The sequence below is a fragment of the Balaenoptera musculus genome, chromosome 1 (assembly GCF_009873245.2).
Source record: "Balaenoptera musculus isolate JJ_BM4_2016_0621 chromosome 1, mBalMus1.pri.v3, whole genome shotgun sequence".
Lineage (NCBI taxonomy): Eukaryota > Metazoa > Chordata > Mammalia > Artiodactyla > Balaenopteridae > Balaenoptera > Balaenoptera musculus.
The window spans coordinates 31,776,193-31,803,249 of NC_045785.1; the positions used below are offsets into that span (position 1 = coordinate 31,776,193).

The window sequence follows — 27,057 nt, forward strand, 5'->3', positions numbered from 1 at the left end:
GCAGTGTAACAAGGGTTTGAAGTTCAAAGTCTTAAACAGGGGTTCATGTTCTGGCTTTGCCACTTTGTGTAGCCTTGAGCAAAGGAATCCACTTTCTTGAACCTCAGTTTCTTTATCTGTAAAGTGTAAAATAATAGTTTTAACTTCATTTGGTTACTGTGGGAATTAAATGAGACAATCTATAGCTTAGCATGGGGCGTGGCACATGACAAATGCTAAAAACGTGTTAGCTGTCAGTAGCAGCAGTAATTACTGTTGGACATTCGTGTCAAGTATTGTTCAGCAGAAACGCTGCTTCTCTGTTGTATATGGAAGTGGTATCCTTTTTACCGAGCATCCATACACTGTACTCAAAGCCGATTTCCGGGTTTTTCCTCTGTGTGTCATTGGCCAGCAGAATTAACAGATGTCTCTCTCTCTCTCTCTCTCTCTCTCTCTCTCTCAAAAGTAGGGAAATAAATGCTACAGGAGACTAGATCTTTAAAGCTTGTGTTTCTTTTTGTAACTATGAGGATTACTCTCTGGTCTCTCTTCTGGTTATAATTTTATTGTTTCTGACCTGAAAAAATCGAGAGTATGTTAATCCTGCTTGATATTTTCTTTTGGACATTCTTGGTGCAGCAATTGAAATCTGTTTCACTTCACAGTTTGGGGGCCATAGTCCCCGGCCCTGGTTCCTCTTGGCCCTTCCCTTCCTGGTTGGTACCAGCCGCTGGCTTGCTTTTCCCCTCTTTCTCCTCCTCCTTCCTTCACGTTACCTTCTCCCAGGGCCTCTTTTCTTTCCCCCTCCCTTTTCCATTTACTCTTACATTCCCTCCCTCCTTCCTGCGCTCCCTAATTCCTCCCCTCCCCTGGTTTCTAGCTCCTTTTTGCTTTCTGTTTGTGTTTCTGAAGGCAGTGCTCCAATTACCTCATATTTGGAGAGAGGAAGCTGTAGCCAATCCGGTTTCTGTCTGCTTTTAGGTCAAGTGATTTCTGAACTGCAGTGAGATGCTTTGAATTTGTCTTGTTGCAGCTCTGAGCCTGTAAGATGGCTGTCTGAATCGGCAGCGGCTGGAAGAGACAGAGAGAGGCGGGGAGGGAGGGAGGAAGAATTGGAGGGATCGCCGGCATAGTGCATGTTTTTAAACGTGCATCTAATCCGATGAAGCCAAGGTTGGGATTTCTCTGGGATCCCAGGACTGGCTTAGCTGCGTTTTTGCTGAGATTAGGAGAGGAAAGCAATGGGAAATTCGCTGGGCTGCGTTAAGGAGCCGAAAGATTCAATAGCTGTTGCTGAGAAGACTCCCATATCTCCTAAGAAAAGGGTTCGGTTCAAAAGGAAGTGGAGGGGGAAGAAAACCCCTACTCCAGAGGTCCCTCGTGAGGAAGAACCCTTGCAAGGAACTGGAGTCATCGAGGAGACGGAAACCCTGACGAAGTTCACAGTGAGTCTCCAGAAGGAGGAAGGACTGGGAGGGGTAGAGCCACCCCCCACAGACATTTTACTGCCTGGGGACTCGGCCCCCGGCTCAGGGGTGGGAGATCAGGGGATGATCGTGCAGGTGAAGGAGCGATTCCAGGGGGAGATCCAGACTGCTCAGCTTTTGTTAGAGAATGAGTCATCAGTTGCCAGAGGGGTCTGGGATTCCCTGGAAGAGGGGATGACCGTCATCGCTCACCTGCTCGATAACCCCGCAGAAAGGAACTGTGAAAAGTCAGTGAGCCAACTGGTGGAATTTCCGAGGACAGCATCGTGCAGCAGCAGGGCTGTGCTGCTGCCTCTGCGTGGAGGGGCTGCGGTGGAGGAAGGAGACACTCAGCTTGGGTCTGGGAGCGGCACTTTCCCCAGGACAGACTGCCCCACCGACACAGGAAACCAAGACCATCTTTCCGAGGGATGGAGTGTAGGGGGAGGAACCAAGGGTATTTTAAGTGCCCCTCAGACCGGTTCCTGGATCGTGGAACGTTCTCCTTCATCACTCCTGGCCCAGTCGAGAGGCCAGAGCTGCACAGAGCCTGCCCATGTGGGTCGAGTGCCCCCCCAGGTTCCCAGACTGCCTGCTTCTCAGAGTGATTTATCCATCAGTGGCCTGACTGTGAGCATCTTGCCCTCCTCCTCTGGCTATGGCAGCGACGGGCTGCACTTACGAGGGATCCGGCCTAAAGGTACAGAGCCTGAAAAGAGCTCCACGTCCTTCTCAGAAGAGGATGGCACCCTTTCTTTGGAGGCAAGTCCCACCCCCTTAGGGGGTCTGGAGGAGGTAGGTGGGCATGTTCAAGGGTTAGTCAAACAGTGGTTTGTATTACTGGCCTCAAACTTACGAAAGTGGAATGTGGCGAGGAGTGAGGAGCTTGGTGCTGCTTCTCAAACTTTACCTGTTAGTCAAGTACTAGTAGTTAGCGACTGCTGCGCTTGACAAGCAAAGTCTATTTCAGGTCTGCCCCTTGATGCTTGAAACTGTCTTGTTGTCTCTGGGGAATCCCTGACTCTGGGTAACCATGCCACGTAATAGCTCAAGCTATCTGGTGGGGTTATCTCTCCAGGTGCAGTGCTAGGTAATACTTAACTCTCAGCAGGTCTGTTTATCAACGTCCCTGCTGTAGGAAGTTGTGGTATGGCACGGAGGTGATGGGGAGGCCTAGCTGACTCCAAAATGAGTGTGGAAGGGGTGAGGGGTGAGGCACTGACTTGGGTGTGATTGTTCTTCTCCCCTGGAGAATGATGTTCTTATTGGAGCTGCTGTAATTCCCCCCTTGGGGACACTGCTAACGACAACACCCATTCAACATGTGTTTAGGTGGAGAGGCTAGTCCTCCTTTGGTTCCTAATTCCAGCATTAGAGGAGAGGGGCATGGATTTATCTGGAGATTAGTCCAGAGCTGGGGGGAGGGGGTAGAGAGGGAGTTAGGGCAGTTTGAAGGTTCAAGGCTAGAAACAGTTTGTTTTCTGATTGGACTTGTTTATGGCTCTAACATGTTTCTGTTTGTGAGATATATATTCAGACGTAAGTGGAGGTGGTGGTAGTTTTAGGTGGTGGGTGCTGTGAATGTTTTTAGGGGTCAAGGAGCAAGTGAGAATTCAAGAGCTCTGAACACTGAGAGGGAAGGAGACTCAGCAAGACCCTGGGTGGCACAGGGTCTGGTCTGTCACATAGGAGTGTGATTGTGTAGGTGACTAAAGTTATAATTCATCAATGACTGAAGAACTTTTATTGGCATGTCAGTCTCTGCAGCAGAAGAAATAAAAACTTAGGCTCCCAGAGCGGCAAGAGGTGGAAGATGGAGCATGGCATTTTCCTTGCTAGGCTGTGGGCAGCTGCCCTGATGTCTGCAGAGCAGACAGTGTGGCCCACCTACAGGTGCCCTGCTAGTCATCAACAGTATGAGGCTGAGGAGAGACGTAAATTTTAAGCTGATCTGTGCTTAAAATGACCTTTTGGGTGATGAATTTCCCCCATGGATAGGCCCATTTCAGTGCCCTTTGTTATTATAGAGTTTGGAGACTCCAAACAGTTGGAGGAAAAGATGGCCATTGAAAAATATTTATTATGCGGTTGGGCAGGAGGCATCCTTGGGCTTTTCCATATAAAAATGTGTGTGCGTGCGTGTATGTATGTGTTAAAGTGGGAAGGGAGGCAGTGAGGCTGCTGGGGGATGGGGTGTATTTGAGGTTCATCGGATAAGAGGGAATGTCAAAGTTGGGCTTTTCCATATAAAAATGTGTGGGTGCGTGTGTGTGTGTGTGTGTTAAAGTGGGAAGGGAGGGAGGCAGTGAGGCTGCGGGGGGTGGGGTGTATTTGAGGTTCATCGGATAAGAGGGAATGCCAAAGTCAGCTTTTATCTTTGTACAGAACAGATGTAGCATAATTGTGGCAGAACCAACTGCTGAACTGACTGCTCCTTTGATATTCCTGGGGTTAAAGTTGAAGCCGTGGAGGCATCACGATGATTTAGGATACATGCTCATAATTCGGTGTGAGATTTTCAGAAAGTTTGGAGTATAAAATGTGAAGGGACTCCTAGTGGAAATCAGTTCTAGATAATGGCCCATAAGTGACTGTGGTGCTTTTGGTGTGGGATCTCCACCCTGGAGCGGGAAGGTTCTGCACAACTCTGTGAGGAGTCTCCAAGAAAAGATTGGTGGGAGTAGACTGTGATCTGTAGTTTAACGGAAGCAACAGCAGTGTGATTCTTGGGCTGTTCAGTATGAGAAGCATACTGGTGTGTGGCGTTTTGTGGGCAGCCAGGCTCTACATCCTGTCCCAGCTACCCCTTGAGAGCAGACACAGCCAGACTACTCAGTTCTGGCCCAGGCAGAAAAACTAGGTGGCCCGGAGTCAGCTCAGAAGGCTGACACATCTCTGAGGCTCTGTGTCCGTCAGGTGATGCAGGGACCACAGACTGACCATTCTGTATGACAGATAAGAAGTGATTTCTCAAGATAAGTGTGAAATCCCTTCAGGATGAAAGTCCTTAAGGTCACAGGGGCCTCAAACCCTCTCTGGTCTCTGAAGGCATTGTCTTCAGGGAGCTGCCCCCTCCCCGGCAGCCTGTTCACACGGCCTGGGGCCAGCGGCAGCCCCGAGAGACAGGGCAGCGTGTTGTCGTGTTGTGACATTGCAGACCTCCTGTGAAATGTGGATTGAACCTCAAGGCAGGAACGTCTGACTGGAGTGAGAGCCCTGGGAGGACACGAGGGTCAGAAGAGCGGCTGCTGCTGGTCACACACCAACTCCTTCGTGGAGAGGGGCAGCAGGCGCTTCAACAGGGTTGATTTTTTTGTTTGTTTGTTGGTGCTCATTTTGTTTTGTCTTTAACGTGTCAGTGTAGTAACCCTTCGCAGAAACAGTTCGAGCTTCAGAGTGGTATCTGTCCTTGGCATAACTCAGGCCGCGTTGTCTCTCCCGTTGATCACTCCAGGGTATGGTGATGGGAGTGGGGCCAGGCTCTGGCTGCACAGAACTTGGCAGTGGGTTTGTTTCTTTTCAAGATAGAGAGAAATGGGAACTGACTCTGATGCTTGCTGAGTGCCGGGTTTAGGTAGTAGAAGACAAATGGTCTGCTTTTCTGTTCACCTGGTAGAGTTGATTCTTCTCTTGACAGGAAACAGTTAACAAGAGAAACAGGATGACAGGGGCCAGGGGACAAAAATGGTTTTCAGAATAAGTAGACTCGGATTTGGAGCCGGATGGAAACGAGTTAACAGCAGTTGTACTTTGATGTCAGACAAAGGCCTTTGCTGGTCCATTCCATCTCTCAGGAGGACTCCCTACTCCCAGCTGCCATCAATAGCCATAATACCTGGCTTAATGGAACAAGGAAAATTGTTGAAAATCCCTTTCTTTTCTCTGTCTTGGCTCCACTGCCAGTTGTTAGTGGATTCTGTTGATGGAGAATTGGCTGTATACCATTGCCCTTGACACAAATCCTTAGATTTCGGATGAATAGTCAGATAACACTGGGGCTAGAAATGATGAGAAAGAAATCAGTTGATATATTATTTTCTGGGCTGAGCCTTTTCAGTTGTAAGTATCCCTTTCCCATTTCTCCTCTTTAATTATAGGGAAAGTAGTTTTACTAATATTGGCTTTATATTACAAGAAGAAAGCAAAATTAACCAGATGATACTATTGGAGGAATATAGCAGTTAAAGTTACAGTTAGAGCTTCATTTAAGAAAGGAATTTTCTTTAAAAAAAAAAAAAATTTTTTTTAAATTATTTATTTATTTTTGGATGCGTTGGGTCTTCGTTGCTGCACGCGAGCTTTCTCTAGTTGCAGCGAGTGGGGGCTACTCTTCGTTGCGGTGCGCGGGCTTCTCATTGCGATGGCTTCTCTTGTTGCAGAGCACAGGTTCTAGGTGCACGGGCTTCAGTAGTTGTGCCACATGGGCTCAGTAGTTGTGGCTTGTGGGCTCTAGAGTGCAGGCTCAGTAGTTGTGGTGCATGGGCTTAGTTGCTCCCCGGCATGTGGGATCTTCCCGGACCAGGGTTCAAACCCGTGTCCCCTGCATTGGCAGGCGGATTCTTAACCACTGCGCCACCAGAGAAGTCCCTTTCAAAAAATTTTGCTTAATTAAAAATATTACCAAAGAATCATTATTTTTCAGGTGTAACAATGGTGGTGTGGCTATGTTTAAAAAAAAAAAAAAAGAGTTCTTTTAGAGATACATACTGAAGTGTTTTTGGAGGAAATGATAGTGTGGGATTTGCTTCATAATAATAGGGGAGGGGTGAAGTGGGTGGAGTGTAGATGAAACAAGATTAGCTATGAGTTGATATGGTTGAAACTGGGTGATGGATACATAGGAGTTCATAATACCATTCTGCCTTTTTTGTGTATATTTGATATTTTCCATTTCAAATGGAAAGTTGTTTTTCTGGGTTTTGATTTGTTTTTTGCTGCTCTTCTCACTAATTTATTTTGTTTTGGAAAATGTATTTTTTGTCAAATTGTTATTTATATTAACATGTAATGAGTTTATTATCTTTTTTATTATTATTATTGTCTTTTTAAAAAATGTTATCCCCACATGTACCTATGGCAACCACCAATCTGTTCTCTGTTCAATCTATGAGCTTTTTGTTGTTTTTTTTTTAAAGATTCCATACATAAGAAGGATCATACAGTATTTGTACTTCTCTGTCTGACTTATTTCATTTAGCGTAATGCCCTCGAGATCCAGCCATGCTGTCGCAAATGGCAGGATTTCATTCTTTTTAATGGCTGAATAATATTCCATTGTGTATATGTGCCGCAATTCCTTTATCCATTCATCCATTGATGGATACTTCAGTTGTTTCCATATCTTAGCTATTGGAAGCAAAGCTGCAGTGAAGGTGCATATATCTTTTCAAGTTAGTGTTTTCATTTTCTTTGGATAAGTACCCAGAAGTGGAATTGCTGGATTGTATGGTAGTTCCATTTTTAAGTTTTTGGGGAACCTCCATACTGTTCTCCAGAGTGGCTACTCCAATTTACATTCCTACCAACAGTGCACAAGGGTTCGCTTTTCTCCACATCCTTGCCAGTATGTGTTATTTCTTGTCTTTTTTGATAAGAGCCATTCTAATAGGTTTGAGGCAGTATCTCATTGTGGCTTGGGTTTGCATTCCCCTGATGATTAGTGATGTTGAGCATCTTTTGATGTACCTGTTGGCCATCTGTATGACTTCTTTGGAAAAATGTCTATTCAGATCTTCTCCCCATTTTTAAATTGGATTGTTTGTGTTTTTGCTGTTGAGTTGTATAAATTCTTTCTGTATTTTGGATTTTAACTTCTTATCAGATGTATGATTAGCAAATATTTTCTCCCATTCAGTGGGTTGCTTTTTCATTTTGTTGATGGTTTCCTTTGTTGTGGAAGCTTTTTACTATGATGTAATCCCACTTGTTTATTTTTGCTTTTGCTTTTGGTGTCAGATTGAATACATCATTGCCAAGATGTGTGTCAAGGAGCTTGCTGCCTATGTTTTCTTCCAGGAATTTTATGATTTTAGGTCTTATGGTCAAGTCTTTAATCCACTTTGAGTTAATTTTTGGGTATGGTGTAGAACAGTGGTTGAGTTTCATTCTTTTGCATGTGGCCATCTAGTTTTCCCAACACCATTTATGGAAGAGGCTGTCCTTTCCCCATTGTGTGTTTTTGGCTCCTTTTTTGTAAATTAATTGAACACATATGCATGGGTTTATTTTTGGGTTTTCGCTTCAGTTCCATAAGTCAAATACCATACTGTTTTATTACTACAGCTTTGTAATGTTGTTGGAAATCAGGGAGCATGATGCCTCCGGCTTTGTTCTTTTCTCAAGATTGCTTTGATTAATCAGTGTGTGTGTGTGTGTGTGTGTGTGTGTGTGTGTGTGTGTGTGTGTGTGGTTCCATACAAATTTTGGGGTTATTTGTTTTATTTCTTTGAAAACTACCATTGGAATTTTGATAGGGATTGTACTGAATCTGTAGATTGCTTTGAGTAGTATGGACATTTTAACAGTAATGATTCTTCCAGTCCATGAGCACAGAATTTCCTTTCATTTATTTCTGTCTGAAATTTCTTTCATTAATGTCTTATAGTTTTCTATATACAGGTCTTTCACCTGCTTGGTTAAATTTATTCCTAGGTGTTTTATTCTTTTTGATGCAATTATAAATGGGATTGTTTTCTTTATTTCTCTTTCTGATAGTTTGTTATTAGTGTATAAAAATACAACAGATTTTTGCATATTGATTTTGTATCCTGCAAGTTTATTGAATTTGTTTTTTCCAATAGTTTTTTGATATCTTTAGGAGTCTTTAGGGTTTTCTGTATATAATATCCTGTCATCTGCAAATAGTGGCAGTTTTACTTCTTCCTTTCCAATTTGGATGCGTTTTATTTCTTTTCCTTGCCTAATTGCTCTGGCCAGGACTTCCAATGTTATGCTGAATAAAAGTGGCGAGAGTGGGCACTCTTGTCTTGTTCCTGATCTTAGAGAAAGGGCTTTCATCTTTTCATCACTGAGTATAATGTTAGCTCTGTCCTTTATTACGATGAAATACATTTCCTCTGTACCTGCTTTGTTGAGAGTTTTTATAAATGGTTGTTGAATTTTGTCAAGTGCTTTTTCTGTATCTATTGAGATGATAATACGATTTTTATTCTTCCTTTTGTTAATGTGTGCTATATCACATTGACTGATTTATGGATGTTGAACCATCTTTGCATACCTGGAATAAATCCTACTTGATCATGGTGTGTGATCCGCTCACCTCCTGCTGTGTGGCCCCGTTCCTAACGAGCTGTGGACTGGTACTGGTCTGCGGCCCGGGGCTTGGGGACCCCTGCCCTAGAGAGACCTCCATGACTCTGAACTTGAATATTGAAAGGAGCACCCCTGATCTTTACCTAACTCTTCTGTAGGTAATAAACACAGCTGCCATGAGATCCTTCGAGCCAGGCATTTGTAATGAATTATTGCATTGTGCCCTCACCTGTTTCTTGAATGGAAGTTTTCAAAGTCTGATGCCTTCACTGTAGTGGGATGAAGTCAGCTAGAAACTTCAGGACATGTGAATCAAGTATCTGTTAGCTCATTACATCTAGTTCATTACCTGAGACTTATGTAGACTCACAAAGTCCAAAATCCTCAGCCTGGTATTCCAACCCCTCCATAATCTCTCTAATCTTCTCTCCTATATCAATTCCCAGTGAACTTTCATGTCTTTTTTTTTTTAATATGCTGAAATTTTTATTTTTTATTTTTAATTAATTAATTAATTATTTTGGCTGCGTTGGGTCTTTGTTGCTGCCCGTGGGCTTTCTCTAGTTGCGGCGAGCAGGGACTACTCTTCATTGTGGTGTGTGGGCTTCTCATTGGGGTGGCTTCTCTTGTTGCGGATCACAGGCTCTAGGTGCATGGGCTTCAGTAGCTGTGGCTCGTGGGCTCTAGAGCACAGGCTCAGTAGTTGTGGCGCAAGGGCTTAGTTGCTTTGCGGCATGTGGGATCTTCCCGGACCAGGACTCGAACCCGTGTCCCCTGCATTAGCAGGCAGATTCTTAACCACTGCACCACCAGGGAAGCCCTCTACTTAGATATTAAAACTCAGCATAGATGTTGTCTTATCATCTCTGCAAAGTTCCTCAGCACTGCTGGTTTGGGTTACTTGCTTACCTCTGTCACAGCATTGATCTCTCTGATTGGTATATTGTCTCCCCTACTAAATTGCTTGAGCTTGAGGCCCAAGGTTGTGCTTTTGTCTTGAGATACCAAGAACTTGAACACAGCTCCTAGAACATAGGTGTTGCTCAAGAAATAACAACAGAATGAGTCAGTCCCATGGTGATTGACTTTTTTGTTGTTGTTCTTCTCCCTCGTCCTAACATATGGTGTCTGACACAGTGTGAAGCACAGATGAGATGTTCAATAAAAACTTACTGACTTATTAGGAACATGCTCAGTTTCTAGATAATGCTTCAGAGAAGGAATTAATCAAGCCATGGGAAGTGTACGTTGAAAGAAAATTCAGGTAGATGAGTTTTAGTCTCTGAGATGGTAATGAGGCTGTGCTCTCTCTCCAAATGGTTCCTTTTATACATCCAGATGAGGGAGAAAGCTCCCTGACACTGAAGGTGGAATTCTACATTTGGGAGATTAAGGTAAAAGCTTCTGCATATCCCAAAGGACAGCACTGTGCAATCACATGAAAAGATGGACGAAAGCCAAATTTAATTATTGAGATGATTGTGACGATAATCCCATTTTTCTCATCCAGTTCACAATCTAGGAAAGGCCCTAATCTGAACAGGGTATTTTTCCTTCCCCTGAGGGATCTAAATATTTCCCTGTCTCATTACAGCTATGTGGAAAATCTGAAGTACAGCTGTTCATTGAACTGTTTCCAATGCAATATACAAAGATACTGTGATTGGCAGACAGGAGATGCCATCAGAGATATTGACTGTGATATTGTGGAGATACAATATCAATTGACTAACTGGAATTTCTTTTTTGGGTAAAGAGCCCAAATACTCACATTTCATTTTGCTTATTCAAATTCTATCCCTTTTCACTTCAGCAAATCTATCTCCTGTTCCCAGCAATGTTTTGCCTTAATATGTATGTGAAGCACTACAGTGGAAGAACTGGGATATGTCAGTGTGGGTGGCATTTAGCCACTGAAATAAATAGCTAGAAATGTCATTGAGGAGAACTGGCAGAGAATTGGTACTAGTGAGGGGCTGTTTACACTGGACTCACAGGATGATGGCGTGGGCACCATAATCCATCATTGGGTCCTTGGCTTGTTTGCTTATATACATTATATACATTATTTGCTAGGTAAGTTTGCTGTCAATAAAGTAATGTGTCTCAGGATTCTAGGTGGGTCTTACCCCCAAATACATTTATTTGTTTATTTTTATTATTTTGTTTATTAACCAAGTGATTATTAATTAAAACATGTTAAGTGTCCACCATATGACCAGCACAACACTAGGTGCAATACAGAAGGACCTTGATCACTGAGTCTCAGAGCTGCCTCCCAACTTCTGCTGGGACATATCCTGTGTTGAGGAGCTCTCCTTCATAGCAGCTGCTATGATTTTAGGTCATTCTGATAGTTAAGATGTAGTGTCAGCACCTCAGGAAACCTGGTCCTTGTCTGGCTTATTTCACTTAACATAATGCCCTCAAGTTTCATCCATGCTGTCACAAATGACGGGGTTTCGTTTTTCATGGCTGAATAATATTCCATTGTATATACCACAACTTTTGATGGACACTTAGGTTGTTTCCATATCCTGGCTATTGTGAATAATGCTGCAGTGAACACTGAGAGTGCAGATATCTTTTTGATATCTTGTTTTCATTTCCTTTGGATGTACCCAGAAGTAAGGTTTCTAGATCATATGATAGTTCTGTTTCTAATTTTTTGAGGAATCTTCATACTGTTTTCCAGAGTGATTGTACCAATTTATAGTCCCACCAAGAGTGCACGAGTGTTCCCTTTGCTTCACATTTTTACCAATACTTGTTATGTTGTCTTTCTGATGACAACCATTCTAATAGGTGTGAGGTCATAACTCATTATGGTTTCGATTTGTGTTTCCCTAATGATTAGTGATGTTGAATACCTTTTCATGCACCTGATAGCCCTTTGTATGTCTTCTTTAGAGAAATGTCTATTCAGATCTTCTGCCCAATTTTAAATCGGATTGTTTGTTTCTTTGCTTTGAGTTTAATGAATTCTTTATATATTTTGGATATTAACCCTTTATCAGATATATGATTTGTAAATATTTTCTCCCATTCCGTAGGTTGCCTTTTCATTTTGTTGATGGTTTCCTTTGCTGAGCACAAGCCTTTTAGTTTGCTGTAGTCCCAGTTGTTTGTTTTGCCTTTGTTGCCTTTGCTTTTTGGTGTTGATAAACATTCTTGTATAAAATATTTTGCACATTTCTCTGTTGACTTCCTATCAAGTGTATGTGTATTTTAAGACTTATTAAAAACCGTCCTCCAGAGAAATTATGCCCTTTATACTCTCACCAGTGGCAATGTATGAGAATACCCAATTTCAGATATTCTTTCCAATACTGAGTAGTATCATTAAAAAAAGAAAAATCTATTCTAATTCGACGGGTAAAAAAATGACCTCTCAAAATTTTAATTTGCATTTCTTTGGCTACCAAATAGGGTGAATATATGTTGGAGTTGTCATCTTGAAGTGCTGCCAACCTTGGATCTCCCTCTTCTTCTAAGAGCCATAATGTATGAAGAGAAGGTTAAAAGGCTTCATCATGTTTATACTAAATTACTTCACGTCCTATCTTTTGGCAGATCTCTGACATCTACATTAGTGGAGAATCAGGGGACATGTCAGCTAAGGAGAAGCTGCTCCTGTGGACCCAGAAAGTGACAGCTGGTTACACAGGAATCAAATGCACCAACTTTTCCTCCTGCTGGAGTGATGGGAAGATGTTCAATGCACTTATTCACCGATACAGGTAAATACAGTGGAGTTTCAGTGGGCCTGGAGAGGCTTCCTCTCATCTCTTGTTTGTAATCAGCTATAATGCCACATTTCCCCTCAACCAACAATCCAGGCTCTGATTCATTTTATTTATTTTAACAAGGAATATGTATTGAACTCCTACTATTCCAGGCACTGGGCTCATATAGCAGTGAAGAAAACAGCTAAATTCTTGCCCTCATGGAGCTTACTTTTCAGTGGGGAAGATAGGCAATAAACAAATAAGTGTATGCTGTCTTACAGTGGTGAGTGCAGTGGAGGGAAAGAGAATGATGGGGGTTGTGGCATTTTGGACAGGGTGGTCAGAGGTGGTCTCTCTGATGAAGATGTTGGAGCAGAGTCACAGATGAGGAGTAGTGGGCCATGCAGGTCTCTAGGCTCAGCGTGTTTCACTCGGAGGAAATAACAGGTGCAAAGGGCCTGTAGTGGGGACTTGCTTGGAGTGGGTGAGGAAGATAGGAATTTTGAATGACGAAAATCAAAATTTATTGTACTCTTAGTGGTCATGAACACTCACAGGGAAAGTTGATACCTTTCCCTTGAAATCCAACAAACCTACTATTACGTAAGTTTAGAATTATGGAGCACTGGGCTCCTGGAGTGTGAGTAAAAATGGGACTAGCGCTCCTCTAAGCCTCTTGCTTTCTCTCTAACTCATCCAGTGTTTTTCAGCTCTGAGTACTTTTAAGAGGGTTTCTTTGTGTGAACTCCCATGTGCTATGTAGCTGGGGGCCTTTCATATACTTTGGTGGACTTTTACAGACCTGATCTGGTAGATATGGAGAGGGTACAGATCCAGAGTAACCGAGAGAATCTGGAACAGGCTTTCGAAGTAGCAGAAAGACTGGGCGTCACCCGGTTACTGGATGCAGAAGGTGAGAGCTGACTGAAGTTGATGATGTTTGACATATATTCATTATTCCTTCCCCCAGCGGGTTCCTTTGTTCTAAGAAATTTCTTGCCTTTTGTCTCTCAGATGTGGATGTGCCATCTCCAGATGAAAAGTCTGTAATCACTTATGTGTCTTCTATATATGATGCCTTCCCTAAAGTCCCTGAGGGTGGAGAAGGGATCAGTGCTACGGTAAAAGAACACTTCCCTAAAATGCCTTCTGGCTGTGATTTGTTTGGGTGGAATGTATTGATTAGAGTAGGTTTCTTAAGCACTCAGTGTATACAGAGCACTTTTAAACAGAGCAAACTGAATCCACATCATCTTTATACATGGTTATTGTCCTTGGTCTGTGGGAATGAGTCTAGATATCACTAATTTTGCAGCGTCCAGCATAGGCTATTCTAGGTGTCAGGAAATTAAATCCCATCTTGAGAGTCCTTGAGGAGCTTTGAAACTGGGACTCTGAGCATTAAACTGAATGGCTGTGTCTGTGTAGGCAATTAGAGGAAAGGATTTTATGTGGTTTGGGATGGCCTGAGCTGCTTTCTCCTGTGCTTGTCTTGCATACTGCTAACCAGAAGGTGTGTGATATCTACCTTTTGGCAATAGGAAGTAGACGCCAGGTGGCAAGAATACCAAAGCCGAGTGGACTCCCTCATTCCCTGGATCAAACAGCATACAATACTGATGTCAGATAAATCTTTTCCCCAGAACCCTGTTGAACTAAAGGTAAAGTCATGGACTTAAATTGTTTTTTGTAAATTCACTCTGGGGAGTAAGTCTCAGAGCTTGTTGCTGCTGGCTCCTGGGTGAGGTGGTATGAAAAATTAGACCGGGTTGCTTGCGTTCATTCACCAAATATTAATTTTGTAGGCACTTTATAATCAATATATACACTTCAAAGAGACAGAAATTCTGGCCAAGGAGAGAGAAAAAGGAAGAATTGAGGAATTATATAAATTATTGGAGGTAAGGAAACTTATCCTTTGCTGAGACTTAGGGTTTGCTGGTGTGCTCTTTGTTGCTTCTTTGTTAGGCAGATTCCCTGCATCTTCTTCCGAACCTTCATTGTAATAGCAGTATTCTCAGGGTGACAAATCGAGCATCACTCTCAGGCTGCTCTTGAAGATTGACGGTCAAGGGGAAGTATCAGCCATCTCTGTTTTTTAAAGGGCCTGTTGAAAAATGGCATACAGTTATTCAGAAATCTTGAGTTTTATACATGTTTTCCTGTTTCTCAGAGGGAAGCTAATTCTTTCCCTAGGATAGAAAGAAAAGAGACTTTCCTTCACATTTTGATTCCTAGAGAATTTGAAGCTGTAGAGATGGGCATTTAACCTTTCCACAGTGGAAGGGAGGGGTATGGAGAGGACAGGAGGATTTATGGAAAGTATAGAAGGAATGGAAAGGTTTCAAGCAAGTGGTCCCTGTATTTTTTTTTTTTAATAAATTTATTTATTTATTTTTGGCTGTGTTGGGTCTTCATTGCTGTGCACGGGCTTTCTCTAGTTGTGGTAAGTGGGTGGCTACTCTTTGTCGTGGTGCACAGGCTTCTCATTGCGGTGGCTTCTGTTGTTGTGAAACATGGGCCCTGGGCGCACAGACCTCAGTAGTCGTGGCTTGCGGGCTCTAGAGCGCAGGCTCAGTAGTTGCGGCGCACGGGCTTAGCTGCTCCGCTGCATGTGGGATCTTCCCGGACCAGGGCTCGAACCCGTGTCCCCTGCATCGGCAGGCGGATTCTTAACCGCTGCGCCACCAGGGAAGCCCCCTAGAGGTGATTTTTTTTCTTTCACCTAGAGGTGAGGTACTGCTAAAATATTTGGTTGTTTTCTCTTATTAGACAATGGGGAAAACTGCTGAATGGCTGGGTAAAGAAGCAAAGAATTAATTAAAACTGGGACCTGAGGGCATGGCTGTTTTGGGACTAAAAGGGTTATCTCTGGGTTTTTTAGGTATGGATTGAATTTGGCCGAATTAAACTGCCTCAAGGTTATCACCCTAATGATGTGGAAGAAGAGTGGGGAAAACTCATCATTGAGATGCTGGAGCGAGAGAAGTCACTTCGACCAGCTGTAGAGAGGTGGGTTCAGAGCCTGAAGGTGACATTACTTACTGGGCTGCTTTGAGCCCTGCACTTGACTATGGTCTTGATCTCATTTTAGGCTGGAATTGCTGCTACAGATTGCAAACAAAATCCAGAATGGTGCTTTGAACTGTGAAGAAAAACTGACATTAGCTAAGAATACACTGCAGGCTGTAAGTCTGACTGTTCTATCTCACTTCTTATGTCACATGTTTTCCACTTCTAACCTTGTGCTCTAATGGTTGAAGTCAACAGTTAAGGGATCCAGCTTCCTTTCTCTTGGAATTACAGTAGAATTGAACCGCGTGGCTCCCTTGGTCCTAGTGGGTGGGAGTAATGGGAGTTTTCCCACTCTTCTTCTCCCTTTCTCTCTCAGGACGCTGCTCACCTGGAATCAGGGCAACCAGCGCAGTGTGAGTCAGATGTCATCATGTACATTCAGGAGTGTGAAGGTCTCATCAGACAGCTGCAGGTGGATCTGCAGATCCTAAGGGATGAGAATTACTACCAGCTAGAAGAGTTGGCTTTTAGGTGAGGAACATGGGACTCAAACGGAGGGCTTGCTTACTGCTCAGGCTCAAGGATCAAGAGTCGGGCACTGAATCTTGTAACCTGGATGCTAGAAGTCAACGTCTCAGTGGGGATGTTATAGGTATTTGGGGCAGGAAAATTCTCATGGTAGACGACAGTTTCCCTTTACTGTTGGCCCTGCCCACTAAGTACCTGTAGGGTTCCCTAATCTTTGTGTGGCATCTTATAACGCCCCCACATGCTTCAGGGTGACTGCAGCCGTGTGGGACCACGTCTGCTTTAGAACTGCTGGGGTGATTCGATGTAGCATTTCATGGAGGAGGAAACCAACACCCACAGAGGGGATGAGGATCTTTGTACAGAGCCGAGACTAAGAGCCGCATCTTTTGACCCCTAATCCATGGTTTATTCTGTTATATCATCCAAGAGTTATAGGAACTGGTATTGATTTACTTGCCTCGAGTTAATGCTGTGACTTGGCATTTGCCTCAGTGACAGCTCTGAACGGTGAAGATGTTAATAATATCACCTTGCATTCACAGAACACGTTTTCTTTCTCAAAACACTTTTCCTAATATGATCTCATTTTTATTTTTACCTCATCCTTGTCAAATGGATAGGGAGGATTTTATCTTAAAAAGCACGTTACAGATTTAATCTTTTCTTTCTCGTCTTCCACTTCAGGGTCATGCGTTTGCAGGACGAGCTGGTTACCTTGCGTCTAGAGTGCACAAACTTGTATCGGAAGGGCCATTTCACTTCACTTGAATTGGTTCCACCCTCTACTTTAACCACTACTCACCTGAAGGCAGAACCCTTGACCAAAGGAACCCATTCTTCTTCTACCTCCTGGTTCCGAAAGCCCATGACTCGGGCTGAACTTGTGTCTATCTCCTCCTCTGAAGATGAAGGCAACCTCCGATTTGTGTATGAACTACTGTCTTGGGTGGAAGAAATGCAGGTGGGTGTATATTCCAAATGCTTATGCAGTGCACTGAGGTTTACTGGATCCAGCAGCTTGTCTCAGAGGGTTAGGTTGCTCTATGCGCCTTGTATAGATCCCCTCAATTATTGCTGCTACCTGGGTCCCAAGCCTCCTTCTCTATTAAATTTTGAAAGGATAGGTTCAGTTCAGATCCTCAAAATCCCATACTAAATGCATAGGCTTTTCTAATTTGAAGCCCTTCAGGAATCTCTTCCCTTCAGCCAACTGTGCTCTAAGTGGGAGCTGGTGGAAGAAGTTGCAGAGTCTGTAAATCTGTTATCTTTTCTGAAATGCTCTCATTGTCAGAGGAGCTGCTTCTCTACTGTTGTTTTTGTCTCAGCTCTTAAGAGTAAGCAAGACTGCTGTGTTTCACAGTTCTCAGGGACATTATTTACATGTATTCTAGGATAATGGTTCAAGTTCGAGATTGTCCTCTTATCCTCTAACCCTTTTGTTTTGTGTTAAATTCTTCCCATCGTCTGAGGATGGATTTTCCATGTACCAATAAATAAAAATATTCAAAGGCAAGCTGTTTTACAATTATCTTCCGTTGGCCAATAGTTGGTGGCATGAATGAAGCTTAGTATTTACAGATATTTATTTCTTATCTCCATTCTGATTGTGAAATGAAGAGACCCCATAAAGGGAAATGCCTAAACTATAAAGTTAAGCATTTCAGCCTGTGGGAACGCCTTTCTGGTTGGCAAATGCAGGGACGTATTCCCATAATGCAGCAGCAAAAGGCTGCTTCTGCTGCTATAGGTGTTGGGGTTTATTCTCCAGCTCCTTGGGGGTGGTTATGGCATACTTTCCTGTAAGAGACCAAGATGGAGATAGTTTAGATGTCCTTTTTCTCAATCCCCTCTCCCCAGCCCCCTTGTCCAAACCGATTGTGACAGTTTTCTTTTTCTGCCAACTTAGCAGTAAATTATATTCGTAATTTTTCTTTTTTTCAGATGAAACTGGAGCGAGCGGAGTGGGGCAATGACCTGCCTAGTGTGGAGTTGCAGCTGGAAGCACAGCAGCACATCCACGCCAGTGTGGAAGAACTGGGCTCAAGTGTCAAAGAGGCCAGGCTGTATGAGGTGTGTGGCATTCAGAATCCACTGTGGGAGGCTGGGGTGGCTGTGCGCAATGGGACAGTGCCCAGCGCAGCTGTTCCTGTGGAGAAGAAGGGTACCCACTTGCAGCACTTGCCCACAGGTCCCCTCAGCACATGAAGCTTCTCTTGCTCTTTGAAATAACCCTGTGAGAAAGGTGTTTTTTATTTAACCCCTTTTTAGTAAAAAGAATAGTGATACTGAAAGCTAAGGTCAAAATTAGTTAAGTAGTGAATGCAGTTTCCAAACTCAAGCCCTCTGCTCCAAAAGTTCATGCTCTTTCCACTTCGCCATCTACCTGCAATAGAGAACTGGTAAGAAAAACTCTTCACTTGGTCTCTCCTCTCTCTCACTCTTTCTATCTTCCCATTTTAAATTTCAGCTCCCCTCTTCCAAAAAGCAGCTGAATAGTTGGAGGAATCACCAGGTATAGGTTTTGCTTAGAAACCTCCCAGAATTGCTGGAAGCACAAGACCATGAGGTCACGCAGGTGTGCTCACTCTGCTGGACTGTTCCTCACTCAGTGCTGCTCTGAGCTATCAAATCTCACCTGGAGATTTGCTGTGCAAGCTTCTGTTTTCTCAGAGTAGCCAATCTCTGTCTATGTGCAAACGTAATATTTACATAGTTGAAATCATGCTGTAGACATAGTTTACTTACTCTTTCTCTAATATATTTTTATTTCATTCCTTTCTTATCAGGGAAAAATGTCCCAAAATTTTCATACCAGTTATGTTGAAACTCTTGGAAAGCTGGAGACACAGTATTGTAAATTGAAGGTGAGTTTTGACTAACTCTCTTTTGTTCTGTTCCTGGAGAATGTGGTTCCCTAATTCAGAAGGCTCTTGGTTTGAGCCTGTTTTGGTTTTCTGTTTATTAGTTTATATTGTTTACTGTGCAGTTGTTCATATGTATCATAACATTTTCTCAATTTTCTTAATGGATCAAAAACCACTGCCCCAGGAAGTTTTAAGTAAGTAGAGCTTATCCTAGTTATCATACTTCACCAAAGCAGTGGGTATATGTGCTCTGAGGCATCAAAACTAAGTCTCCCCCCGCTGCCACCCCCACCTGGCTTGCAGGATCTTAGTTACCCGACCAGGGATTGAACCAGGGCCCTCGGGAGTGAGAGCGTGGAGTCCTAACCACTGGAACACCAGGGAATTCCCAAAAACCAAAAGTTTAAGATTGACAGGGAGGGGACTTCTCTTTTGTCTGTTGTTCTTCATTCCTGTCTTTCAAGATGTCCAGAGTAGGACAGTTCCAGGATCATTGTTTATCCAGGGAGCCCCACACAGACCTGGCGTGTTCTCACTTCTAGCTGGGATTGACACGGGCTCTCTGGGAGTCCTATACCAAACTTGTACTAAATTTAAGTCTGTGGAGAAGCACCCAGAGATTGAAAAAGCAAGGCTAAGTTCATTTTCTCAGCTATTCTTTGCTTTGATGTCAAATATGATATATCCTACAGATGAAAGCCTAGCAGTCTAACCTTGTAATCCTGCCTTTGTCTAGGAAACTTCTAGCTTCCGGATGAGGCACCTTCAGAGTCTGCATAAATTTGTCTCCAGAGCTACAGCTGAGTTGATCTGGTTGAATGAGAAGGAGGAGGAGGAACTAGCATATGATTGGAGTGACAACAATCCCAGTATCTCAGCCAAGAAAAATTACTTCTCTGTGAGTCTAGCACAACAGACCTGTCATATTTTGTAATAGCAGCAGAAGGAGCCAGAGGGGCTAGTCTGCTGAGAGCTTGGGTTTCTGGATTTGCATTTTGTTAGAGAGAAATAGGGACCCCGCTTAATGCATCTGTTCCTGTGAGAAAGTGTATATGGAGAGAGGGGAAATCGAGCCCTAGAATGAATTTATTTAGAATGCATTAAGAAAGGCAGTGTCTTGGGTGAAGAGAGCAGCAGTCTGCAAATTGAATCATTTCAGAAGCAATATAACTTTGTGGTCAAGGTTATAGGCTTTGGAATGAGATAGACCTAACATCAGATTCTTATTCCTCCACTTATTAGCTCTGTGACCTTGGCAAGTCATTTACTCTCCCTAGACCTCTGTAAAATGGGAAAATAGTAGCACTTCAAAGCATTGTGTAAAAGGTTAAGTAAGATTTAGTAAGTTAATATAGCAAAGCACTTAGTATAGGGCTTAATATTGTTTAACTGAGGTATATTCTTGGCTTCTTACAAATTCTGAATTCTCTTTAATTCATTCAACAATTCTTTGGTCTCCATCTCTTGGTTTGTAAAATGGGAAGGAAAATTCAGCATTGGCCGATGCAACAATGCTTTTTATGCTTTTCAGTGAAAGATATAAAGTAGGATTTTTTTTTTGTTATTTTCAGTTTGCCCACATTTCAGAGAGTTTTTCAGGATATTATGAACCCCATGAAAATAGGAAGATTTTTAATAGCACTTAACTTCATTAGAGAATGGTATGTGATTCTTCTGAAGTAAAGAAGAAACAATAGATACTGTAATACAATAAACAGTTTGTATGAGAACAGAAATTAGGCTACGGTAGAGACATAAAGAAAGTGAGCATCGAGGAGAAGGGGTCAAATCTGATAGTGAGGATCAGTGCCCAGCTGCACAGAAGAGCTGGCATCTAAAGCAGGTCCTAAAGTGTTAACAGAATGTAGAGCCGGAGGAGGGCACTGCAGCTGAGGGTACAGTCTGAGCAGAGCCAGCCAGTCAGGGATGCGGATCAGGTACCGTGTTCGGTGGGTGCTGACGTGAACCATCCAGCCACGTTCCCTCCTTTCTTGCCTTCAGTCTCATCCTGTGTGACCCCACTTACTCAGGTCTGGCTCAGATCCCATATCCTTTGTGAATCATTCTCCAGTAATTCCAGCACTTTTGCTCTTCTCTGAAATCCTCTGGCATGTACTGTTTATGCCTCTCATTTTGGCACTAACCCTGGGTTGCGGGCTCCTTTAAAGTAGGGCAGGGAACACGGTTTTTTCTTTATTGCTACTCCTCCCTTAACAGCACTTATTGAAAACAATTGAATTCAATTTTCAGGAATTGACAATGGAACTGGAGGAGAAACAGGACGTGTTTCGGTCTCTACAAGATACAGCCGAGCTGCTGTCCCTTGAGAACCACCCAGCCAAGCAGACTGTGGAGGTGTGTGACTTGAAGGTGGGAGGGTCAAGTGCTCAGAGGTTGTTACTATACAAGTATTCAAAGCAGAGACTTAGCTCTGCTGAGGGACTTGGAGCAAGTGTCAGTGAATCATGTGTCCTGGGTCTTCTCCCTTTTCTTCCCAGCCCCCAAAAGACTGCAAACAGTTTTGTTAATAGTCTAAGGAGGATACTACGAGAAACAACAGAAACGATATTGACTCCTCGCTTCACGGGGAAAGTGACTTGAACCGTATTTTTTCTTTTCTTTTCTTTTTTTTTTAAGTGTTTTTTTTTTTTTCCCCCCATCGTGAGGCTTGTGGGGTCTTAGTTCCCTGATCAGGGATTGAACCTGGGCCCTCAGCAGTGAAAGCGTAGAGTCCTAACCACTGGACCACCAGGGAATTCTGAACCATAGTTTTTCAGATAACTGTCTAGACAGACCCTGCGTGCCTTTTGGTGTGGTGCCTGTGCTCGGAAAAGAGAGGCAGCGGAGGAAGCCAGGAGAGACTGGCTTAGGCCTGGGTTTTGCTGACCAGGTCATTTAGTTGCAAGTGAGTGTGGAAGAGGCCTTTTCTGGGTAACCCCTCCTAACAAAACCATGTAGGATGAAAGACAAACCTCTGTCTCGTGGGAAGCTTTGAGCAGATGCCAGTCAAGTATCTCCACTTATCCTCTGTTGGCCTCTCTAGCATTAGCAGAGGTGTACTTGGAAGAGCACATCGCACATGTGTAGCAGGTCTGTTAAACCCATGCCCTTCTGTCCGTGTGCCTGGTCGTTGCAGGCTTACAGTGCTGCTGTCCAGTCCCAGTTGCAGTGGATGAAGCAGCTGTGCTTGTGTGTCGAGCAGCATGTGAAGGAGAATAGTGCTTACTTTCAGGTACGTGGGCTAGTGTGTGTGTGTGTGTGCACGCAGAGAGGATGAGGAGGATATTTTTTTTCATTCAGGCAAGAGATTGTGAGTGTGATTGCGTGTGTTGGTGTGTGCCTGCAAGCATGCACACGGGAGGGGTGAGGTTAGAAACACATCTGTATCAGTTACCCTTTACTGTATAAACCACCACCCCAAAAGTTAGTTGCTTAGAGCAACAACCGTTAGCTCGAGATTCTGTGAGTTGGCAGTCTGGGCTAGGCTCAGCTGAAGTCTTTTTTTCATCTTGCCTGGGTGACGCGTGGCTGTAGGCAGTGGGCAGGCAGGTTGGGGGCTGGTTGGCCCCAAATGGTGTCGCTCACATGTCTGACAGTTGGTTGGGGTGATCGGGTACAAGTGCACATGCAAGTCTCTAGCATCCAGTAGGCTATCCTAGGCTCCTTCACAGAATAGCTGTGTTCCACAAGCAGCCAGAGAAGGCAGGCCCTGGTGCACAAGCATTTTTTTCTGCTGTCACGTGTATTAATGTACCATTGACTAAAGCAAGTGATGTTCCTCCGCCCAGCTTCAAGCGGGGGAGAAATGGACTCCACTTCCTGATGGGAGGGGCTGTAAAATATTAGAACCGTTTTTTGTTTTTTTGGTTTTTTTTTTTTCTTTAATCTATTGCTACATCAAGAACATACTGCTTGGGCTTCCCTGGTGGCGCAGTGGTTAAGAATCTGCCTGCCAATGCAGGGGACACGGGTTCGAGCCCTGGTCCGGGAAGATCCCACATGCCACGGAGCTACTAAGCCCGTGCGCCGCAACTACTGAGCCTGTGCTCTAGAGCCGCTTGCCACAACTACTGAAGCCCGCCTGCCTAGAGCCCGTGCTCCACAACAAGAGAAGCCACCGCAATGAGAAGCCCGTGCACTGCAACGAAGAGTAGCCCCCGCTCACTGAAACTAGAGAAAGCCCGCGTGCAGCAACAAAGACCCAATGCAGCCAAAAATAAATAAATTAAATAAAAAATTAAAAAAAAAAAAACCAACATACTGCTTGTTTTCAGGTGAGGGTGGGAAGAGGAAATAAGCTCTTATCTCTGTTTGGATTTGCTCTTAATTAAATAAGCTCCCTGATCATTTTGTAATCATATCAGTGAATTGAGACACTCAACCTCTAGGCTTTTCATGAAATGAACCCGACAGTCGAGTGCTGTCACTAGCCAAAACTCAAGGGGAAAGAGCGGTGATTTCTGAGGAGTGAAGCAGACTAACTGCTCTGTTGGGTTCAGCGGGCTTTGCGGCACAGTCACTACTGCTTCCCTGGCATTTGTAATCCAGGATTGTGTAATCAGTAGGCACAGTCAGGTAGTTTTTTCTCCATTACCACCTCGGTGTTGTGACGTATTGAGCGCAAGGCACCGCTCCCTCTTATCCCGACAGTTCTTCAGTGACGCTCGAGACCTGGAGTCATTCCTGAGGAACCTCCAGGAATCCATCAAACGGAAGTACTCCTGCGACCACAGCACCAGCTTATCCCGCCTGGAGGACCTGCTGCAGGACTCCATGGTGGGTGTTGCGTCAGTGGGATGATTGCCTCTGAGAAGCAGAGTAAAAACCCTATCAGCTGCCGCTCTTTATATCCTTGAACGCACCAGGGCTGGGGGTCCCCATGACAAAGTTTGTCTCACATTCAATTAGAGTGTAATCAGCGTTGTTCCTTTCCTTTTTTCTTTTCTTAAAGAAGTGGCTGATGAGTCCCTTGGGTGTGCTGTTGAAGTAAGGGCCCAGCCATGTGCCCCTGAGCCACGTAGCGCTCATCAGAGTTTCTTCGCATGGTTCCTATTTTAATTCAGTCGTTGGAGCCAAAGATGGGGGTGTGGAGCATGAAAAATAGGGTTGACGGGATTAGCTGGCACCAAATTCTTTTTCGCTCTCTCGTGCAAAGAGAATAAAACAAAGCACCAGTGAACTAGACCTGAGCCAATTTTTTCCTCCTTGGGAATTTTCTTTCGGTAATGATGAGGTATTTGAAACATTAAAATCTTATATAGGTGTAATGCCGTATTTGTTCAGTTTATTTATGTAGTGGTATTAACTTTTTAAAAATAGTTTTGCAAGCAGTATTTAATCCAAATCAGTTTTACATTTATTTTCTCCAATGAACTATTCCTTCAGGGGTGGTGGTAGTAAAATCACCAGTAGACTACTTATAGTTATTGAGCATATATTACACAGAGTTCGCAAGACAGGGCTCCAGCTACAACTCTGATTAAGAAGGAAATGTATATGTAATAGGGAGATTACTTTTCCTGTGTGAGAAATGCGGGTAGTCTCACGTTTCAGTAGAAAATTATAAATAAGAGAACCAGAATAACCCAAAACAGTGTCATTTTATTCGTGGGTGAGACTTGGGAATTAGTGAACATGAGCTGATTTTTTAAAAAACACTTCCAGGTATTGTAAAGCTATGAGTGGGTTTAGATTCAGTGTTTCACCTGAGCAAATAACCTGTGAATTTAATTAATTTGGAATGAAGGGTAAAGACCTGACTTTTCCGATGTTGTCTCTAGAATGTCGCTCTTGGAGGTACATCAAGTATGAAGGAGGAATCTAATAATCCGTGGCTATTATCTCCTCCCTCCCACAGAGTACCTTCCTGTCATAGGGTAACTCCTCTGCAATTGTTGTCATATCTTCTCTTCTCGAGGGTCGCTGCTCTGTTCCCTCCTCTCCAGGTCAGGGGCATCGGGTTGGCGGCGTCATCGGGGCATGAAGTCACCTGGGTCTGCTCCTCAGCTTGTCCTCAGCTTGTCCGTCAGGTTCGGGAGCATCTGTCATGGCTTCTGGTTCTTTTCAGACCTTTTACCACGCTGAGCACTTGGTCTCTGGAGCTTGAGACGTTTGGCTGTGGGTTAGACAGAAATTGACTTCTTTATTGCAAGGAACCTGAAATGGGTAGACCAGCTCTCAAGAATGGAACAGTGTGGCTGTCTCCCTGACCTATTCCATTCCTCTTTCTTAACTAATAAGTTAAAGTTGTATTTCTTCCAATCATGCTCCCGGGGACAGGCACAGGTAGTTTATTTAAGCATTTCTTTTTATTTACTTAAATATTCTTAATTCTTTAATGGCATTTCTTAACATTATTAACTCTTTACTCTCATCACATCTACTTCCATCCTAAGAAAGCCCTCTTCTGGGGACTTTTTTATACCTCAAAATGGGCTTGAAACATCCTGGTTAAGAGATAAAGCTTATCTTTTACTCTTTAATGGAATTGGTAGTAGATTGCTACCAATTTCGTTGACAAGAAGTTCATTAGTTTTTAAGAAAATTGGGTTTGCAGAGACTTGAGTATTTCAATTTTGCATGAGACCTCTTTCAAATCAATCAAATTTATATAAATACAGCACAGCAAGACTCTAAAAGGTAAACCTTAAATCATTTGTCCCAATACCTTCACCAACAGCATTGGTTTATAGGTTGTTGGTTGAAGAGCTAAGATCTTTCTCTAGAAAGTTCGATTCAATTTAAGAAAGTAAAATATTTGTAATAGAGCTTGGGAGATAACATTATTTAAAAAAAGAAAAATTTAAAAGAGCACAACTCTAGCTTCTCCTAAGCAGAGAGGCAAGAACTGGCTTCTACCAGTAAGAAACTGAATAATAATAACAACCACAACCTAGTTATTATCATTGTTTTTAACTTCCATGTTCTCTGAACCTTATTTGGCAAAATCCTTTGTTAGCTGTATAGCTGTATTTGGCAGCTAGAAATTCTTTTTTTTTAAATTTATTTATTATTTGTTTTTGCATGTGGCTTTATGGTTCATTGAAAAGGACACAGGGAGAAAGCTGCAAAATTTGAGCATAAAAGCACTTGGTAGCAGACAGAAGCATCCTCTGCTGTTTTCTTTATCCCTATGTTTCTAAGATGGCTCCACCAAGGATCCCTACTTAACCGAGAAGTGACATTCTCGGAGGGAGTGGAGCATTCAAGTTTTCTTTGTTGACTGAGTCTCCCAAGGAGCAACATTAATGTCTTTTTGGTTTTCTTCCCATTTTGTAGGATGAAAAGGAGCAGCTTATACAGTCCAAGAGTTCCGTTGCCAGTCTTGTTGGGAGATCAAAATCCATTGTTCAGCTAAAGCCACGCAGTCCCGACCATGTGCTAAAGAGCACCATTTCCATCAAGGCCATCTGTGACTACCGGCAGATTGAGGTGAGGAGGTGGAAAGGGTACTTCCCGCTCCAGAAGGAAGCAAGGGAGAAGGGAAGCCTTCAGTTAGGGTTATGATAACAGGGAAAGGTCAAATGATAGAGTTCTTCTATTAGAACTTAAACATGCTCAAATCTCTTCTATCATGAAAAAAATAAGCCTCAACTCTATGATCTTGACCTGCTCCCTGCCTCAGTAATTGGCATCATTATCCACCCAGTTGCCTAAGTGTGGATAGAAACGGTGCTTTGTAGCACCCGGGAGAGATCCATGCCTCCTCGCCTGTTATTCCCCACAGCTAGTAGGACTATCAAGTCAGTAGTATCAATACCTGGTAAATAAGTATCCCTCAAGTGTACTTCTTTCTGCCCCTGCTGCTACTACAAGTTAGACCCTAAGTTTCTTTCACTTGGATCATTGCATCAGCCTCCCCATTCAATGCATTCTTATTATTTATTTTTTTTTTAATTTTTATTTATTTATTTATTTATGGCTGTGTTGGGTCTTCGTTTCTGTGCGAGGGCTTTCTCTAGTTGCGGTGAGCGGGGGCCACTCTTCATCGCGGTGCACGGGCCTCTCACTATCGCGGCCTCTCTTGTTTCGGAGCACAGGCTCCAGATGCGCAGGCTCAGTAATTGTGGCTCACGGGCCTAGTTGCTCCGCGGCATGTGGGATCTTCCCAGACCAGGGCTCGAACCCGTGTCCCTTGCATTGGCAGGCAGATTCTCAACCACTGCGCCACCAGGGAAGCCCTGGTGCATTCTTTATCCT

General features: G+C 43.5%; 1 protein-coding gene across 24 annotated transcripts in view; it reads left to right on the forward strand.

Moving 5' to 3' along the window:
• The window catches only part of MACF1 (microtubule actin crosslinking factor 1), a 342,706-nt gene that overhangs the window by 155,536 nt on the left and 160,113 nt on the right, over window positions 1-27,057 (forward strand). For 17 of the 24 annotated variants that reach the window (XM_036835427.1, XM_036835461.1, XM_036835471.1 and 14 more), the window contains exons 6-22: window positions 12,294-12,460; window positions 13,249-13,361; window positions 13,463-13,569; window positions 13,990-14,109; window positions 14,254-14,349; window positions 15,333-15,460; window positions 15,543-15,636; window positions 15,840-15,994; window positions 16,679-16,955; window positions 17,936-18,064; window positions 18,781-18,858; window positions 19,595-19,756; window positions 21,109-21,213; window positions 21,995-22,090; window positions 23,509-23,634; window positions 25,138-25,143; window positions 26,137-26,289. In XM_036835427.1, the coding sequence (XP_036691322.1) occupies window positions 12,294-12,460; window positions 13,249-13,361; window positions 13,463-13,569; window positions 13,990-14,109; window positions 14,254-14,349; window positions 15,333-15,460; window positions 15,543-15,636; window positions 15,840-15,994; window positions 16,679-16,955; window positions 17,936-18,064; window positions 18,781-18,858; window positions 19,595-19,756; window positions 21,109-21,213; window positions 21,995-22,090; window positions 23,509-23,634; window positions 25,138-25,143; window positions 26,137-26,289 (2,112 nt within the window). The remainder of the gene's footprint in view (window positions 1-12,293; window positions 12,461-13,248; window positions 13,362-13,462; window positions 13,570-13,989; window positions 14,110-14,253; window positions 14,350-15,332; window positions 15,461-15,542; window positions 15,637-15,839; window positions 15,995-16,678; window positions 16,956-17,935; window positions 18,065-18,780; window positions 18,859-19,594; window positions 19,757-21,108; window positions 21,214-21,994; window positions 22,091-23,508; window positions 23,635-25,137; window positions 25,144-26,136; window positions 26,290-27,057) is intronic. The other 7 variants (XM_036835435.1, XM_036835609.1, XM_036835617.1 and 4 more) reach the window with 1 other exon arrangement.